A 19,658-nucleotide genomic window follows, 5' to 3' on the forward strand; every position below is an offset into this window, starting at 1 on the left:
TATAGGCTTATAATATATATCTAGAAAGTATTTATGAATAATTGTTTTTTCACAGCACATTTTTTTGTTTTTCTGTCTTTTTGAATCCCTTCAGTAGTATGTCTGCTGCATTTGCATGTATACAGTATTTGTGTTTTTGTTATGACATTTAATTAATAATTCTTCATGTAAAGATTTGTCTACATTGGGAAGTCTCAGTGTGACACATTCCTGGAAGTCATGTTGCCAAATGCTCCTTCTATATGCTGTTAAATAGCTGTAGATGCAGTTGGTATAATTTTATAAAATATTTTAAAAAGGACCCACTGTATTTTCTCAGAAATACATTAATGTTGTAATTACGCTTCTCTGAAGATTGTTACGAGTGCTGTCATGCTTTTAAATACAAGCATTATTTGTTTTTAATTTACGTACCATCTCCTAAAGAGTGTTTGTAAGAAATGCATAAAAGAACATGCCAGAAAAAGCCTTGGAGGCTGTATTAGGTACTCCTTTGCAGTGTATCAAACAATTGCATACCGCACCTTTAGAAAGTTCTCAGAAAAATACAGGCTACAAAGAGAAAGAAATCTATACGCCTTTGCTTCCTCCACCCTATTTTAACTTTCCTTAAAGGTGCAGAAGGCTGTGGCATGCAGGCAGCACAGGCTGGTGAACTTAAGAAAGGTTAAATGTGAGCCACAGGAAACATGTCACAGCAAAATTTCTAAGCTTCATCTGTTAGATTATGTTTGCATATGTAGAGTGTGTGTGTGTGTGTGTGTGTGTGTGTGTGTGTGTGTGTGTGTGTGTGTGTGTGTGTGCGTGCGCGCATGCGTGAGCTCGCGTGCGTGCGTGTGTGTGTGTGTGTAGGTGTGCTCATGCATCTGCTTGTCTGTCTGCCTATCTGTGTGCATGCATGTATGTTTATATGTGTATTTCTGTGTGTGGTGTGTATCGTTCTCTGTATGTGTGTGTGTGTGTGTGTGTGTGTGTGTGTGTGTGTGTGTGTGTGTGTGTGTGTGTGTGTGTGTGTGTGTGTGTCTATGGATGTCAATTTCTGTGTGTTGTGCGCGAGTGTATATTTTTGTATGTTTCTATGTGTGGTGTTTGTTAGGGTTTATCTGTGTGCACATCTGCATTTGTGTGTGTGTGTGTGTGTGTGTGTGTGTGTGTGTGTGTGTGTGTGTGTGTGTGTGTGTGTGTGTGTGTGTGTGTGTTGTCCTCTGTAGTGGATGAAATGTCACATCAGTATAACCAAAATATGTATAAATCATGCATGCCTACTATTTGTACAACAATCCTACTAGGCACACAACTATAATATAACAGCATGTTATTGTGCAGGAGTGAGAGATAAGGTTGAAATCTTTAGTTACTACTCACAATGTGAGACTGAGCACATCATTTCATCTACCTAGTTTTCTGTCAAACTTACTTCTCCCCATATATTAGTTTTCCACAGCCTTACTGACTATTTTGTTGTTCTCTCCAGCTACTCATAGATGACATAGAGTTTTGGACTACATACTGCATAAGAAGAATTATACAGAAAATAATTCTATTAATTTTCTTCTCTTATGCTGTCCTCTCATTACTCAAAGGTGTGCTGTCAAACAAATTCATACCAACAAGTTAGGTAAAAGTCAGAAAAAAAGTCACAGAGGAGTCAGGTTTGACATTCATTCCTCATGTCCCTCCCTCCCTCCTTCCACAGAGCACACCTCCAAGTGTAAAACGGCTCAGTGCAAGAGGAAGTCCGCATTTCCTATATAGCCTGCTCCTTCTTGGCTCTTAAAGACACAGACATGCACATGGGTCCCCTAGTGTTTATGCCATGCTTTCCTGCAACTCAGGGGACGGCCAGCTGGAGATGCTTACCAAAGTGGAGTCCACAAAGATCCATATTTCCAACTCCCACTACAAAAGGAGTAGCCAGACCTTCAGGAATCTTGGCAAGTTGAGGGAAAGAAAGATACTTACTGAGAAGAAAAAACTACTCTGTGCTTGGTCACTGGTAGTTGCGCTGTTTGGAATTTTAGTGATGGTACTACAGACTGAACTTTTCCCCCCAAGCATCTGCAGAGTAAGTAGGCTTCAATCTGTTTAAAAGAAAGAATTTTCTCACTTTGAACTGCATACTTTGAGAGTATTTTTACACTGTTGTTAGACACAGAGCTTGTGTATGTCATGACTGTAAATTTAAATCACCTATGTAAAGTATAAATTACATAGACTTTTTTGCCAAGGGCGTCTTAAAATTAATAAACTCATTTTTGTTGCTTAGTCATCAAAATGTTACATATGAGTAAATATTTTTTTCAGAGAAGAGATAAGGAATCTTTACCTAACTGTTAAACAGTCTTGTTCACAAATTCATTTTTAAGGACTCGACATTCAAAAATGAATAACATTATGTAAGTATGAATCTATGTGCAGCAACAGTCGAAATATGAGACTAAAACAGGTTAAAATTCCAAGGTGGTGGGGGTCAAACAAGAGTAAATATTCTGGAAACAATCATATATAATGCACTGGCATTTTTCAGAAGAGTGTTGTTCTATTCTAACCGCAAAGTCTTTCAGTCAACTTAAGGGAAAATATTACTTAAAAAGCTAACTTTATTCCTGCCAAACTGTTGTATGCTAGTGACTGATCTCTGCTAGTCTCACGTTTACCCTGTGGTTTCCAGGTTTGTCTCATGTTGTCAATTTAGTGGAACATAAAAAGGTTTCTGTACTTACATCACAAATTCTACTGGAATAAATAAAACAAAAAAGTTACAATAGCAAAGCAAGCACTTCTGCCTTTTTCGTTAACTCTTTTAACTTTCTAAACATTTATCTTAATGTTGATTACAAGTTACATAGCATGTAACCCATTGGCATTCAGAGCACCGACCTGAGCCAAAAGGAGCCTCTTATTCCACAAACTGTATATTGCACATGGCTTCTTCATAATACATTTCCAAAACATGCCTCAGCTTTCAGTCATTCCAATACAGACGTCAATAGAAATAAATATTTTAAACTCAGTCAATATAACCGTCACACAGACATGCAGCTCACATTCTCACGTTTCACAGTACAGGGGGCTATCAGCTGTAAGAACAAACTGAATAAAGAAATGTGTCTGAGTTCTTATGCAATACTCTTTGTTCTTAACGTAAATAATATCATCCCATTTTACTAATAATGCATTGCTATGGCAAATTCCTGACTCTTCATCACCGGAGTCTGGGGTTCGATTCTGAGCTCTTGATATGTTAGCACATATTTTTTTTTTCAAAAAATGTTTTAAACAAGGAAAATGCAAGTATTAAGAACAAACTCAAATATGCATCCATAATTAATATAACAGTTCAACAGTTTGCATGTTATACTTCTGTTTCCATGGGCTTCATTTGCTTTCCTCCCCAAAATATGTTCTTCAACTGTAAATTGTCTTTATAAACTGCATTTACCCATGACATTGTGGAAGTGTCCAAAGAGGACCTGATCACTTAGCAAGCAGTTAAAAATAATACCATGCTTGACAGCAAAGCATATCTATTCTTTTCACTGCATATTACTCTTAAATCAAGTCATACAGTTTTCTGTTTTTTAAACCTGTCTGTATTGTAGTCTACTATGAAAAAAAAAACATTTTAAGGTAATAGTTTTTGCCAGCAGAAATGTTAAATAAGGCATGCTTGATATCTGCTCAGTATGATGCAATATGTACAATTTTAAATTATTCTATAATAATCATGCATATCAGCATTAGTTAAAGAACTACTTGTCACATCAACAGTCTGGGTAAGGCTATTAGACTGCATCACATCAGCAGTCTGGGTTGGGATATTAGACTGTGTCATCAAGTTTTGATGTTTGTGGTTGGGGGTACATCTTATTTAGTATCTGGCAGTTATCACCATGGGTTAAGGGTGTGAGTTGTAGTGCAGGGTTTGATTCCCCTCAGCCTTCATTTGCCTACTGTGTGATCATGAGCAAGTCACTTAACTAGACATTGCTCCCAAATCATTCCTGAAAATGGACAATGTGTCCAGTGTGCCTACCTGATTAACAAACAGGTATTATTATTATTATTAATAATACTCCTGTTTTTTTATCATTTTTGGAGGTGCACAGCTTACAAAACCTGAATAAGACTTAAGGATATCAAAATTACATGGCACGATGACTGTGGATTGGCAAGAATATGTCTTGTTTTGCACAGCATCAGGACCTATTCCCATAGGGACACTGGAAGAAATGCTGTAACTCTGAACACTGGCATCCCTACAGGAAACAGAATGCTATCAACTACTACCACTGGAAACAGGTCATGCATCTTCAGCAGACCAGGGCTGTAGTAGTGGGCTTGGGTATGTCTTGCTAGTCTGATATGCAGGGCAGGGTCTATATCACAACGTCAAACTTACAAAAGTTCAATCGTTGTAATATCAAACTCTACTGTCCGAAACCCAACAAAACCAAAAGCACAGAACAGTGATTTTTCCCCCCAGGGAAAAAAATGCTGTTCCGTGACAAAAAAAAGTAACCTTAAAATTAAACTGAGTTGGGGGGCTTCGCCCCCCACACCCTCCAACATTGGGGGCTGTGCCCTCCACACACCCCCTACTTAAATATACCAACTCTGAGAATGCACCACAGTGGAGGAAATAGCAAAACCCCAAAAACAGCCCACCAATTTTTTTTCCCTGGAAAAAAAAGTCGATGTGCCGTGGCTTCACTATTTTCCATTTTCGTACTTTAGGGTTTGATATTACAACGTTCAAACTTGTTTTACTTTGACATTGTAATATAGACCCTACAGGGCAGGCTGTTAGCATTATGGGAAAATAAAGTAATGTGAAAAGCCCAACTAGCTTCCTTGATGAACCATATGGATTGAATATCAGCGTGATCACTCTGGAAGTTAGTCGTAATAGAGGAAGCATGCTAAGTAAATTTAATTTCTGTATTCTCTGACAGTGTGTTACACTGAAATGAATAATACATGAAAAAACATTTATAATAATACATTCTGTAATGAATTATAATACAGCTGAGTATCTCAGATTCTCAGATTATAATTTACCAAGACATAATCCTGTTGGACTAGGTTTTCAAAGAGTCCAGGGAAATAGAAATTAGGTTAGAAGGTCGGATGCAATAAGTCATACAGTGTCATAGATCAGAAACAGCAAAGGTAAAAATCCTGCAACCTACATGCTCCAAACATACACTAGAATCTCTGACAACCACAAACCAGTGGAATACATTGATCTTCCCTGAAAATAAAGAGTTATACATCAGGAAATATACATTATATCTTAGTCATGTAGTGTTTTATAGCTTATTTTCTTAAACTTTTCTAGCTAATAATTACAACAATATAACATTATCACAGTGCTGCACTCAGGTGGGGTTAAATACCCATGAAGGTGCACAGTGTAATGCCAATACCTACTGACAAAGCTAAAAAAACAAACTCACATTTGAAAAGTATAGAAGAAATATATTCAGTAGAGCAGACCATACTGAATCCAGTGTGGCATCCTTAACCTCCAAAAGTGTAAGTATCTTTGTTAGTTCTTTTCAAATGGTCAGTTATGACCAAGGCTTCTGGCTCTTTTTTGTTTTATATACTTACATATGTGTAATGATAGTAGCTCAATACGTAACCCACTTAAATTTAATACAGGAAGATCAGAAGACTGGAAGGTTATATTCCCACAAAAAGTGCTAGGTCTAATTTCCCAGTACTGCATTGCAGTGCAATATAAGTGGGATGCTATACTCCTAAGTGTACCATCCTTTGGTTACAGATGAAACATCATAGCAAGGTCCCATCTTCCCAAGCTGATAGTAGTTCAGCTGGATAAACATGGTGCTTTGTCTAATTAAAAATCAAAAAACTCAGTTCAGCAAAAGAGTAATGGTATTTCCCCAGTGCCTTAACCAAATTTGCCCTACTCAGTCTGAATACTAGCTCACTTCTCCCCTGAATATACAACAGTGACCTAGTTGGATTGACCACTTAGTGAAACATAAGCAAAAATAAATAAATAAATGCACACATAAATACACACATAAATAAATAAATAAAATAGTCCTGCATGTCACTGCAGCAGAAAAAGGGCTTTATTAGAGCTCCAATGCTTAGTAACTGTTTTTAGAGTGAGGAACACTGCCAAAAACAAACTAGTCAACTTTTTTGTAGGTGTGTAAGAGTAAGAATAAAAAAAAAGCTCTGACATCACCTGCATCCATCCATCTACAAACCCTTTTCCCCATTTTGTGCACAATGGATCAGGCTGTTACTTCAATAGTCACAATCACCTAGAGCCAAAGTTCACACTGTTGGCTGTCTAGCCCTGCTGCATACAAACCAAAGAAAATGAATATTAACTCTTTCCAGAATTCCAGCCCACAGAGCTCCCAGACTGGGACAGTTAGTTAGCATATGTGTCAAACCAGGAATTATCTCTTCACATCCCCTCTAACGTAATGGAATATAGCACATATCCATTTAATCCTACTACCATATAAAGTGATTTACTTATTTATTGCATTTGTTTACCAGGAGGCCCCACCTGGACAAAAGCCTGGACAAAATGTAAGTTTTCATAAGCATAATACAGAGATACAAAGAAAAAATACCTTAAACAAGAATGTACATTTTCACAAGTATGGTAATGTGATACAAAGAATAAAATCTGTTTCGTATATACTTCTCCAACTGTCAGGCCAAAACTAAGGGACTGTGGCTGACCAAGTTTGCAGACAACTGCAAACTGGGTGCAATTATTATTATTATTTTATATTTGTTTACCGGGATAGTCCGACTGGGCTGTTAACCCCTTTTCAGCAGAGGCTCAGGGGGAAACACCCCACATTACAATCATACTTTACATTCAAATTGTATCATATAAAATATACAGATATTTGAAATAAAATAGTTAAATATATAAAAACAGGTTTACCTTCATAACAGTGAAACACAGTGGTGCAATTGCTCATATGAGTGAATAGTAACCACGAAACTTAAAACAGCGACAGTTGTAAATGTTCAAAAATCAGCAAATCGAAAAGCCGATTCGCTGATTTTCGAACATTAATGTCGAAAAAAAATTAGATAAAGTGTAATGCAGGGGGCAAGCCCCCCTGTGCCCTCCACACCCCCCTACTTTATTATTCTAACTCCGAGATTGCACTACAGTGGGAAAAAAAATTATTTCCCGATCCCTACTATAGTGCAATCTGCCTTAGAATGTCAAATGTGCAATGAGCAAATCTCACTGTGCATTCGCTCATTGCACATTCAAACCTTTTTCTCTTCGGCGTTTGCAAACTTTGCAAACTGCCTTTCGTAAAATTTCTGTTCACCCTTGTGCAATACACACATGTAAAGGTAAACCATAAAAACAGGGCCGATTGCAATAATAGGTTAATTCACACATAGGTTGCACATACATACAAAAATTCACACAGTACAATATAATAGAGCAATACAATAATAAGGAGAATTAACAATATTAAATAGGTGTAAGTCAGTATATTGTAAGAAGCTAATGATAGCTTATTTGGTTGAAAAGTAGACAAAGGGAGCATTAAAGGGTGGCATTTGATTAAGTAGTGACAAGTAAAAGAAAAGTTATAACTCTGAGTTAGTGAGTAAAAGAGAGGATTAAAATGATTATGGGAGAGAGAAAGAGTAAAAGATTAAGGTATCTTAGTAGGGAAAGTAACTAAGTATTATATGACTCAGATAAAATTACCACTATAGATAGTATTAATAGATAGTATTAATATTCATCTGGGTTTAAGGCAGGAGTAGAGCCATGCTTTGGATAGGTGAGACTTGAGAAGTGTTTTAAATATATGAGTGTTAGCAGTGGATAGTATTGGCTGTGGGGTCATGTTCCATACCTTGGAGATACTACTGGAATATAGAGAGTCATCATGGAAGTTATTAGACCTGGTAACTTGTAGAAGGAGCTTATCAGAAGATCTGAGTTGTCTTGTGTTGGCTTGGGTTTTAAGTAGGTTTTGCAGAGCTGGACATTTCTAGGGTTGATATATTATCTTGTGGGCTATTGAAAGTTGGGTAAATATAAGGAGATTGGGTAATTCTAGCCAATTAAGTTGTTGCAATGCAATACAGTGGGCTGTTCTAAATGGGGAATTGTTAGCAAATATGGCAATTTTATTATAGCATACTTCGAGTTTAACTAATTTGATTTTCTTCAGTTTAGTGAAAATAGCAGAGGCATATAGGAGAGGAGATAGTAAATGTGTCCTGGTGATAGATTCCCTGGAGAAATCAGTAAGATAAGGTTTTGTTCTATAGAGGGAGCCGAGTTTAATGTGAACATTTTTAATGACAGTTGCCAAATGTCTGTTGAATTTCAAGTTGTTATCTATTGTGATGCCAAAAAGCTTGGTACGAGATACTGGTTTGATCATAGTGTTATTAGAGGAGTAGATTTGGAAAGGTGTATGTTGGTTTGAGGGTTTGTTGTTTGTAAATAGCATTCATTTTGTTTAATTGGTGTTAAAGATTAATTGTGAGCTGGCAAGACAAGATTCTACATCAGTAAAAGAGAGTTGGGTTTTGTGGAGTTCAGAGAGGGAGTGTACTGCAGATATAAGAGTAGAGTCGTCTGCATATTGTATTGTTATAGTTGAGTTAGTAGTGGAATGGAGCTTATTTATAAAAATGTTAAATAAAAGAGAGCCTAAAAATTGATCCCTGTGGTACACCAAGTGTAACAGGTAATATAGGACAACATTTGTTGTACCATTTAACTGTTTGTTGTCTATCTAATAAATAGTCATGGAAACATTGGAGAGCAGAGTGGCTTAACTTAAGAGACATATCTTGTAAAAGTTTTTGGTGGGAGATTGTATCAAAAGCTTTGGACAAGTCAAGGAATATTGAAGAGACTAGTTTACCATTGTTTCTAAAATGGTTGATGGTGTCTATAAATAGTGTTGTGGTGATGCTATGGCTTGGTCAAAAGCCATGTTGGGTGTTAGGACATTATTAGAGATAAGATGATTCATGAGTTGAGAATGGATGCATTTTTCTAAGATCTTGGATAGGGGTGATAGTATTTGTATAGGTCTGTAATTAGCAAGGTTGATGTTGGTTCCCCCTTTGTGTAGAAGTATTATGTAGAAAGTTTTCCAGATTTTGGCTACACAGCTTTCATTTGTGGAATGATAAATTAGTGTAGAATATTAGTATTAATTATTGAATCCCCAAGTGATGTCAGCATACTTCAGGAGGGTCCTATGCAGACCAACAGCTGGTGTCTTAGTCATGGTCTCAAACTGTCTGCAAAGAAACGCATTATCATTCCCTTCAGTAAAAACAATGTCCCTTCACACTATCAAATTAACAGCAATACCCTATGTAACTATGAAGTCGTAAGAGATCTGGGATCACAAGTAGACTGCAACCTTAACTGTGACCACCATGTGTCTACTGTAGTAAGTAAAGCTTTCTACGTAGCACACTTGATTAGCAAAGAGAGGAAAGGAGATTATAAACCCTCTATGCTCATCACTAATCAGGCTCATAATTGATTATAATGTACCGTATAATTGTACCATACAAAATACCTGCAGCAATTGGAGAGACCTCAGAGGTTTCTAACTAAGAAGATCAATGGAGTCCAGCATGTGCCTTACACAGACCGACTAAAGTCCCTGTCACTATACTCAGTATCATATAGATACCTGGCTTACACAGCAATCCGCGACCCAAACCTAATGAATTTTCTGTACATCCATAAATCAAACAGGACTAGAGCTACCCATTCGAGGACCTAAGTATGGTTTGTGACTTGAATAGGACATACTGGAGGGACAAATTTGTCTCCCAGTGGCTGCTGTGTCTTTGGAATAGGCTTCCAATTCATGTGAAGCATAACATATCTATGTCACTGTTCAAAGGTAACCTGGAAAAGTGGATGGAGCACCATCAATTCTCACAGGGAATAGCTCCCACATTCCCTTATGGACATGGGCAGTCATTAATAAATACAATCCTGGGTATTGACTAGAGTATCTATGGTATTACATTGGGATGAAACAGCTAGCCTTAAAATGATCTGCAAGTCGATAGCCTAGTAACCTTCTATGATCCTATGAAAAATATTTGTTTGTCCATACCTAGTCCTAGAGAAACAATATGGAATTTTAGTGGTCTACAATAAGAAAAAAGAAAACTTTGTTTGCCCAAACCTAGTCTTAGAGACATGTTACGAAAGAAGAAGAAATGTGAGATGAAGTCTATAGAAGAAAGCTATGGTAAAGGAGAGAGGTATAATTCATTTTCCCAGGAGTGTCACAAGAGCAGAGCTAAGCTTATGTGAGGTGCTGTTTGAGTTCTTTTTAAAGGGTTTTAAATTCTCAACTTGCCTTAGAGGTGCAGGAATAGAGAGCCATAGTTTAGAGACACAACTGGAGGAGAGTGTGTCATCTGTTGTACTTTTAGATTTTCTGAGCTGAGATTTGTCTGAGTAACATAACGTTTTTCTTGGGGAGTAGTGATGGATGATATTGTTGTAGGCTTGGGCATGATTTGTGCAGTTGTTTGTAGACTATTGCTAGTTGTGAGAAATTCAGGATATGTGAACATTTCAGGCAATTTAGTTGTTTAAGTGCCAGACATTGGTGAAGTCTGGTACACTGGTGTCCACTTTAGCTATTTTATTATGGCATTGTTGAAATATATAGGTTAGGGTGGTATTTAGATGAGTATATTACTATATGCTACATACATAACAATAGGGAGTAAGTAAGCAATACCAAGTCTGGCTGTTTCTGTAAAAAATGATATTGCTGTGGCATATGGCTTTTGAGATATGTTTAATAAACTTCAGTTGGTTGTGAATGATAATTCCAAGTAGTTTTGTATGAACTACTTGTTCTATTATATCCTACCCAGTACAGACATCAAGCTGTTTCCAAATGCCTACAGACTTGGGGATTTTGACTACATTACAGCTCTCAGCAAACTCTTTCATAATCCATACTGGAAGTGGAATTTCTGTCACACCCAAGAAAATGTGACATCTGTCATCTCCCTCAGTCTGGATCCTAAAGTTCAATAATCTCAGTGCTAGTTCCTGGGAGGTGAGGTTTTATTTCATCTGCCAGAGCTGTTCTGCCACTATATAGTTGGAAGTTCATGTTGATGTCTTAGGATTTGGAACTAATGATCATCTGAACTCTTTCTGTCAGTCCAGCGCTTCCCAAAAGATGTATTAACTTGTTACAGACATACTTCCTTAAAAAAGTTTTTCTACTCTATAACCTCCTTTTGTGTTGCATCAAACAAATGTGTAATTATCAACACATCGGTTAATATGGCCAAGTCCAGTTTAGCATTAAATAATAACATTTCTAGTGTGTCTTTTCTCTGTTCCATTCAAAACTGAAGTCACATGGGAATGTGCTTCAGTCTGGCTAGCCACTGCAGTATCAGTGTCTAGTTACCTGTACAACTGTAGATTTATTCATAACAATGATCAAATCAGAACAATACAAGGAATAGTAAGACATAAGCATTTAGCCACCCTCCTCTGTAGATGGTCTGCGCTCATCATTTGTCAGCATGATTGGCCTACATGAGGAAATCTCACTAGGTTCCCTGTTTGGCATACAAATTAGTGTTATTACCAGACTCTTCCAGAATGGAGTGCTTATGACCCCTGTTGCAGAACAGGAAAAGCTTTATCAGCTTGGTTACTAAATATGTCTTGAAAATATTTGTAGCATTCTTCTGAACAAAACAATTTACATTTTTAAGATGCTTTTTAGCTCCTTTAAGTCTCCAATGTGTTATCAGGGCTGTCACTTTTACTTTGCCATCTATGGTGAGAGTTGCAAGATTTAAGTCTTTGAATCATATCTCATTTGTAAGGGCAGAACTGAGGAGGTAATGCAAAGTCTTAAAGTACTTGTCAAACAATTTCATTTCTTTAGAGTCATAAGTCTTTCCTTACAAGGCTAAGATAAAAAGATAGAAAATAATTGTTATTTTTTGTCTTTTTAACCACTTTTACCACCATGCATAAAGTGACCAGTCCATTCAAATGGTGAAAACATTTTAAGCATTTTCAATAATTTATAATCCCATTATTTTGTAGTCACCAATGTCCTAGAACTATGATTTTGCCCTAAATATTTTATTTTACTTTAACTTTGTTCTTGTGGCATCATACTATTTGTTAATTGCTTCAGTTCCTGCGACAAACACAATGAAGATAACTAAAGCCTGGACTGATGCCTGCTGCACATCACCAGTAAAATGTCCTTATTCTTGGCATTACCTTTCTGGCAGTAACCCTCAATTTCCCCATTAGTTAAACATTTTGTTAGCATTAATCCTACTCCAAGTGTCTCTACCAGAAGTCACCTATATTGGATTGAGGCAAAGGATTTGTTAAAGTCCATTTGTCCATGTAGTCCTATCTACCCTGGTCAACTGCTCCTACAACCCAGTCATAAGACTAGATCAGGTAGGCCTGCCAGCTCCTTCTGACAATGAACTTATGCTGAGTGTTGTCATGGAGATGTAGTCCTCTGGGAAATCAGCCATCCTTTCCCCCAGGATTATCTTTATTATTTTCTAGGCTATAGTTTTTATAGGCTATTAGTCCTGCAGTTTTAATACTACCCCTTCTGCATGGATACAGCATTTGCCATCTTCCAGTTTTTAAACACTTCCATAATGGCTACTGAGCTGTTGATATTTGATTTTTAGCGCAATGCTTCTATTAAATAATCCAAAATATGCACATTTTGAGTTTTTAAGCCATTAAGTTTCAGGCTGTTTTACCTTACTGCAAAGTCAGATTTTGGACCTGCAGACCTGGTTTTCCCAGATAGTTCAGTTTATCCACAGGGTTAAACTATTTTTTAAGTAAAACCAGAATAATGCAATTTAGAGGACTTGTTTTCATGGCCTCCCATCATCTTTTACCTACCTTAGCATAAACTTCTGATGAAGATAGCATTCTCAGGCACCTCAGTAGGTGATTTTGAATTCCATGGTTTCTTAAAGTAGAGCCATTAAGCTCTGTGCTTCCAAAATTATTGCTGCCTTTAAAGGTACATGACACACGTATTCAGTCTGGCAGTCAAAGTGTATGTGTCCATCAAACATCTGTGTATAATATATCAGCTCAGTCTTTTCTTCAGTTTACATCAGATTTCAATATACGTGCCTTTTTCATATGCATTAATGTTGGATGATCTTAGCATGCTGCAATAATCAGTCTGAGCTGAGTGTAAGTGACTGTAAAGGATTATATGTCAAATAATGGAAAAGATCCTTAGTGGAAAAAAGCTGTTTTAAGTCAATGGGAATCCTGGCTAGACAAGGGCAAGTTTTGTGTGAATACCATTCTTACACACTTAAGCTAGAATGCTACATCCAGATTCATCCTGTGTATGCTAATATGTAGAGATAACCGATGATAAATAAAACATGGCCAGTGATGTGTACACCACAAGAACTTTTGCCTTATCTGAATTAGCCCTCAAGCTGCTAATAGCCATCCAGTCAGACATTTAAAGGAAGTAATTACGCAATTGTGGAGCAGGATCCTTGCTCCTAAAGACATAAAATCAAGAGAATTGTGTATAATCTGTATACAGAAGAAAAGACTGCCTGTACCTCCCATGATCCTCCACAATGACATTATATATGCGCCAAGTAACAAAGGTGGCAGTACTAATCCTTGGGGAACCAAGTAACTTAATACAATGCAGGACAAAGGGGCAATAGCAATACAATCTCCTACTGCTCCACTGAACCTTGAAAAGAAGATAACACCATTTCACCTAGTCCACAGTATCTGCAAAGGTGTTTAAAGAGTTTTTATTTCTTTGTAAATAATAATTGATAGTGATCTTAGCAGTCATTTCCATTAAAACAATAGTTAGAACCATGAAGTCTTCAGCTGCCTCTTTTATCCTCGTCACTTTGTCCCTGCATGGATCATCGGATCTATATTCCCATGTTGACAGGGCTGTTCATCGAACGCCCTTATGCCGACACATACACACCAGAATAGCAATATCTCGAATGGCCACAAAAGCGATTTTTTTTCCAAGGAGAAAAAAAAACTCACTGGGCTGACAATAAACAAAACAAACCGACAGACAAAATGAAGTGGGGGGGGTGTCCCCCACACCCACCCTACTTAAATATACCAACTCTGAGATTGCACTACAGTGGAGGAAACGGCAAATTCCTGACAATGGCCAAGCAATCAACATGGGACTATAGACCCGGATTATCAGATAAAGTATTTTTAATATCTACTCACGTTAATGCAAAACATTGCCGAACCAGTACATGCTATGAAATCTTTTATATAAGAAAGCATTTGAGCATAGAATACAGGAGCAAGTCTGTAGTTGTAGTATAACTTGCCTTTAAACATAAACCAGCCTCAGGTATAAGCTACATATTAACATAAGATGCTGCAGTGGATCTGAAGTTTCTAGGTGCTTGGTTATGGTGCTCATAGATGATGTCTAGAATTCAGAAACATATGCAGTTATAATGTGAAGTCATTAATCACTGACTCAATAGCTGGAAGCTAAAAAGACAATGGCTTCTTGCTCATCTAGTATTACTAGTAGTATTTTCAGCAAAGGTTAATACTATTTGATACTAACAAGCTTCATCCTGTAGTCAAGATTTAAATCTCTCAGTTTCCACTTGCATACTTTGTAATGATGAATATATTATATCCAGACACTACTACACTAATAGCAGGATGGCCTGTGAAAAAGCACTAATGCCATATGCTTTGTCTTGATGAAAAACTTTCTGAAGCCAAGTTTCCCAATCCCATGATGCTGCCTCCCCATCTCAATACTGCAGAAATGTGTCAGAAAGAACTGAGTTGTCTGTGACCCCTGATGTGGGAGGTCTGTGCCCACAGTAGTATCATACTGATTTATGAATGGTGATTCCTCATTTGTCAATTGCTGATGGCTCAAGACATCAAGGATCAGATTGCTGAATACTGTTTTCCAAAAGGAAATAACTGCCTGCAAAATTTCTAACTGTTCAGCAGAAGTGATACCATTTTGTGGAGATTTCTACATTTTTGTTGATGCCATTTTTGTGGAGATTTCTTCATTAATGGAGTTAGTATGACCATGGAGTTAGTATATAGAAATTCAAGGGGGTGCAAAGAGGATTGCAAATGCAAAAACATTTCTATATATATTGTTGGCAATTTCTGCTTTGGATATTAAAATATGGTTATTGGGATCACTGGGCATTTACCGTTTGATGACCTATAATGGAAGCATACCCACACTATCTCCAAATATATTAACTTTATAGGTATAAAAATGCAGAGAAAAGGGAAACACAGTTGATGTCTTTTCTCTGCATTGCTACAGTCTTACAGTTAATATATTTAAAGATCAGAGGTGTGTAGACTTCCCAGACTGGGTTTATGAGGATGGAGTAAAAAATATGATTGTAGGATTGCATCTGCTTATTTATAATGAATAGCTATAGTAAGACTTGAGATGTTGAACACCAGGGAACTAGGCACAGGATGCATAGCAGGTGTAATTAAAGGTAGTTCTCTTATGACTATGTTACTCCCTTCTAATAAACAAAATAAAACAAGTGAAGTAACCCCTAGTTAGTACCTAACAATGTCATAAGGAGTGACTATTTAAATATTTCAAATGCAACTAATAAATCCTTCTATCCATCCTCAACCGGGTGCTCTTAGTCACGTGAGTACTGGAAATTAAGTGAAATTTTTCTTTTAATTTTCAAAAAAGAAAAAATAATTTCTGTTATCAAAGCCAACTAATTAAAAAACAGAGATGAAAATATGTGACAAGCAATGAATGTCTCAATTCATATCTAGCCATAAAGCTTTTACCTGTAAAATGCAATATAAAAACAATCATATTATTTAGCAATTACTTTGCAGAACTTCATCCGAGTACAGAACAGAAAACACTGCGTTAACACAATTAAAATTTCAAACTGCAATGCAACATAATGACATTACTGTGATGTTTTATTTTCCTGTAGGGCATGTGTGTACCTTTTTTGCAAGTATGCGATATGCCTTTCTGGGAAATCCTTGATTTCTCGTGCTGAACTGGATAAATCATCTTAGTTATCATATAATAATAAATGTACTTGTGTAGATCAAAAGAATATGGGACTTGCCAATCATAATATCTGAACAAACAATTTAAAAAGGATCAGTACTTTTTTTTGTAACTGATTTTACTTCAGATTTAAAGGAGAAATCTTAAAACTAAACAAGGAAGAAATTGGCTGAGGCCAAGTGAACTGTTAAACAAAACATAAAGAACTGTCACAAAGCTTTTCTACAAGTAGAAGTTAACATAAAATGCTCACAGAAAGGAGAAGTTTCTGAATACAATACAAAAAAAGGGTGGAAAGATGGAACAAAAAGTTCATCCCAAACAGAGCAGAGACTTTAATGACACAAATTTAAAGGGTGAAGTTCACCAGAACTTATAAATTATGAAGGTGGTTTTGTCCAGTATAAAACTTTTAATATGCATATTACTTTACTGAGTATTAACACTCATCTTCTGAAAAAAGTATCTCTTTTTTCAGGTAAGACCCAAATATGTGTGACTTTTATTCATTCATTTATTTGTAATAAAATGAAAACTTTAGAAATTAACTTCTTTAAGAAAACTCGTAGGTATTAATTCCATAACTGATTTCTAACAACAAAGTAATATATAGCTATGACAATTATAGATGCTTACAATCCTTAATTATAGCACAAAGTTCTTAAAACTTATTTATAATACAAAGTTCTTAGTCTACTGAGGAAGATGTATAAAAAGGTGTTGTAAATAGGTAAATGGTTGTTAATTATAATGGAAAGAGAAGCAAAGGGCTATAATCGGGTCTATATCAGAACATCGAAGTTTTAAAACTTTAAATGTTCTAATATCGACCCATATTAATGGAACGCTAAAAATAGTGAAGCTGCAGAACACCAATCAGTTGGCCAGTTCTGTGGCTTCGCTATTTTCAGCGTTGTGGTGGAGATTTACGGGTTGGGTTCAGGTAAGTGTGCGATTGTGTGGTTGTTAGGATTAGAGCGGGAGTTAGGTGAGTTAGGGTTAGGGCATTGGTTAGGTGAGTGTGCAATAGTGACGGACCTTAGGGTTAGGGTTTGGGTCAAGGTAAGTGGATAGATAGTAGTGTATATATAGTTTAGTGTAGGGTTAGTTGTAGGATTATAAGTGTATGTGTGTGTATTGATGTTTTTTAGGTGTGCTTGTGTTGTGTGTATGTGTTTCGGAATAGCGATATTATGTGGTTTAGATATTTTAGGTTCGATGAAATAGCGTTCCCTATTTTCATCTTTCGATAACGTGATATAAATGCCTATAATCTATTATACTTAATTCAGATTCAGAAAATTGCATCATAGCAGCTTTTGAAGAGCCAGAGACAGAAAAAATATTCAATGTTTCTAGACAAAATATTTTGAGAAGCAGTTAAAACAGATAAAAAGATGCTGAGTGAGGGAGCTTGGAGCATGGGTGACTCAACAAATGAGCAATACATTCCAGAACAGTCTAGAGATGGGTGTGGTCCCAAAGGAAATTAAAGCGATAGAGAGAGTTCTATTTGTTTTAGGGGAAGGGTCAGTGAGCATATGTGGAATTATAGATGTCAGACCTTTACTGTAGAAGAACTCAGTCTTCAGGGATGACATCATAATGTATTGTTTGTAGAAGGGATCTAGACAGTATAGTCAAGATACTGTAATTCCTACCACTTTAAAAATAATCCTAAGGCTTCAGTTGGAGTTACAGGCTAGGGTTATGGTTATTGTTATGGTCAAGGTTAGGGTTAGATTTTGAGTTAAGGGCAGGTTAGAACTGGGGTTATATTTAAGATTATGAAGTGTAAGGACTGCTGTACTGAAAGTATGATGTAGGAGATTTTGTATCTAAGTGAGCTGGTAATTATGACTATTTTGTGTGTGTGTGTGTGTGTGTGTGTGTGTGTGTGTGTGTGTGTGTGTGTGTGTGTGTGTGTGTGTGTGTGTGTGTGTGTGTGTGTGTGTGTGTGTGTGTGTGTGTGTGTGTGTGTGTGTGTGTGTGTGTGTGTGTGTGTGTGTGTGTGTGCGTGTGTGTGCGTGTGTGTGTGTGTACTTGTAATGAATTTTTAAGAAATTAACTTTGCTTTTCATTTTGGATTGGTATTGTAGACAGCGTACTTACGGAAGCATGGCTCTGTTGAATAGATCTGATCTTAACTAACAAAGGAATTGCAGTCAGGCCTAGCTTGCATATGCACTAACTAAATCAGTTTCCATAATGATTTATTTTCATGCCTTAAACTGTTCTTGTGCAATAATGAAGATAAAATAATATAATAAAATATCTAGAGTTTGTTAATGACATATTATAAAATCAGCATTCAGACAAAAGATATCTCAGTATCCAAAGCATATAATGCAACTTTGCATTAATCCCAAGTATATGCACAATTATTCCAGGAAAAAATATCATAAAAAATATTGGTTCTTCTTTGGCCAGAATTATATACCATGAGTATGAATATATCTGGAAACAGCCTTATTGCAAACAATAATTTTGCCTTTACTATGATAGAAAACATTAAGCTATACCATGAAATTAAAATGCAGCCAAATATTAAGTGATTATTATATTCTTCTCAGACATAATGTGTTAGAACACTAGACTCTGATATATAGATCTAGTTACAGATTAGTTTTTGCTGATAGTAGAAAAGCATCTTTATGGCTTTGTATTGTAATTTAGAAAATTTTTATTATTTTTTATGCCAGTTACATGAAATGATTCCAAAAGCGTCAAAAGCAAGCAATAATGCCCAACAGGGTGTTTACTTGGTAATTATACAATGACCCCCCCCATTAATATTCCAAAGCGTGCATGCTGATTGGTCAGCATGTACATTGTAAATCAGACTTATACTAATGGAAAAAGGTCCAGTCGCCTGGGCTTTTTCCATTAGTATAAGTCTTTTTTTTTTTTTTTTTGTTTCAGCAATGGAGAACGCAAGATCTCTGTTGCTTTTTAGAAAGTGTCTTGCTATGTTAAAGGAGTTTAACATAGCAAGACAGCTTTAAAAAAGCAAGGGAGATCTTCCTTTCTCCGTTGCTTTTTTTAAAGCTGTCTCACTTTGTTAAATGGGATTAACATAGCGAGACAGCTTTAAAAAAAGCAACGGAGAAAAGAAGATCTCCGTTGCTTTTTTTAAAGCTGTCTCGCTATGTTAAACTCCTTTAACATAATGAGACACTTTCAGAAAAGCAACGGAGATCTTGCTTTCTCAGTTGCTTCCACACACAGCTCTGATGTACTGCGTAAGCATATGCATGCGCAGTACATCAGAACTGTCGCAGAATATCAGACAGCTGCGGAAGGGCAGCATGGAGGCATTATACAATGCCATTATTTAAGAAAAGTAAGTATTTTTTTCCTAAATAATGTCATTGCATAATAGCAATAACCCACTTCTGGGTGTGGGTAATGCTGGATTTACCCACGGTTGTCTTTGTTTGGCCACTCGGGCTTCGCCCTTGTGACCAAACCACACCAACCATGGGTAAATCCAGCATTACCCACACCCAGGCA

The 19,658-nt window shown here is 36.6% G+C and overlaps 1 protein-coding gene across 2 annotated transcripts in view; it reads left to right on the forward strand.

The window, feature by feature from the left end:
- The first annotated feature begins 1,784 nt into the window (after positions 1-1,784).
- Positions 1,785-19,658, forward strand: part of KCNN4 (potassium calcium-activated channel subfamily N member 4) — a 785,842-nt gene continuing 767,968 nt past the window's right edge. For both annotated transcript variants that reach the window (XM_044080550.1, XM_044080551.1), the window contains exon 1: positions 1,785-2,065. In XM_044080550.1, coding sequence (XP_043936485.1) covers positions 1,817-2,065 — 249 coding nt within the window. In that variant the 5' untranslated portion in view covers positions 1,785-1,816. The remainder of the gene's footprint in view (positions 2,066-19,658) is intronic.

This window comes from Protopterus annectens, chromosome 8.part0, assembly GCF_019279795.1.
Source record: "Protopterus annectens isolate FY-2018-M chromosome 8.part0, PAN1.0, whole genome shotgun sequence".
Taxonomy (NCBI): Eukaryota; Metazoa; Chordata; order Ceratodontiformes; family Protopteridae; genus Protopterus; species Protopterus annectens.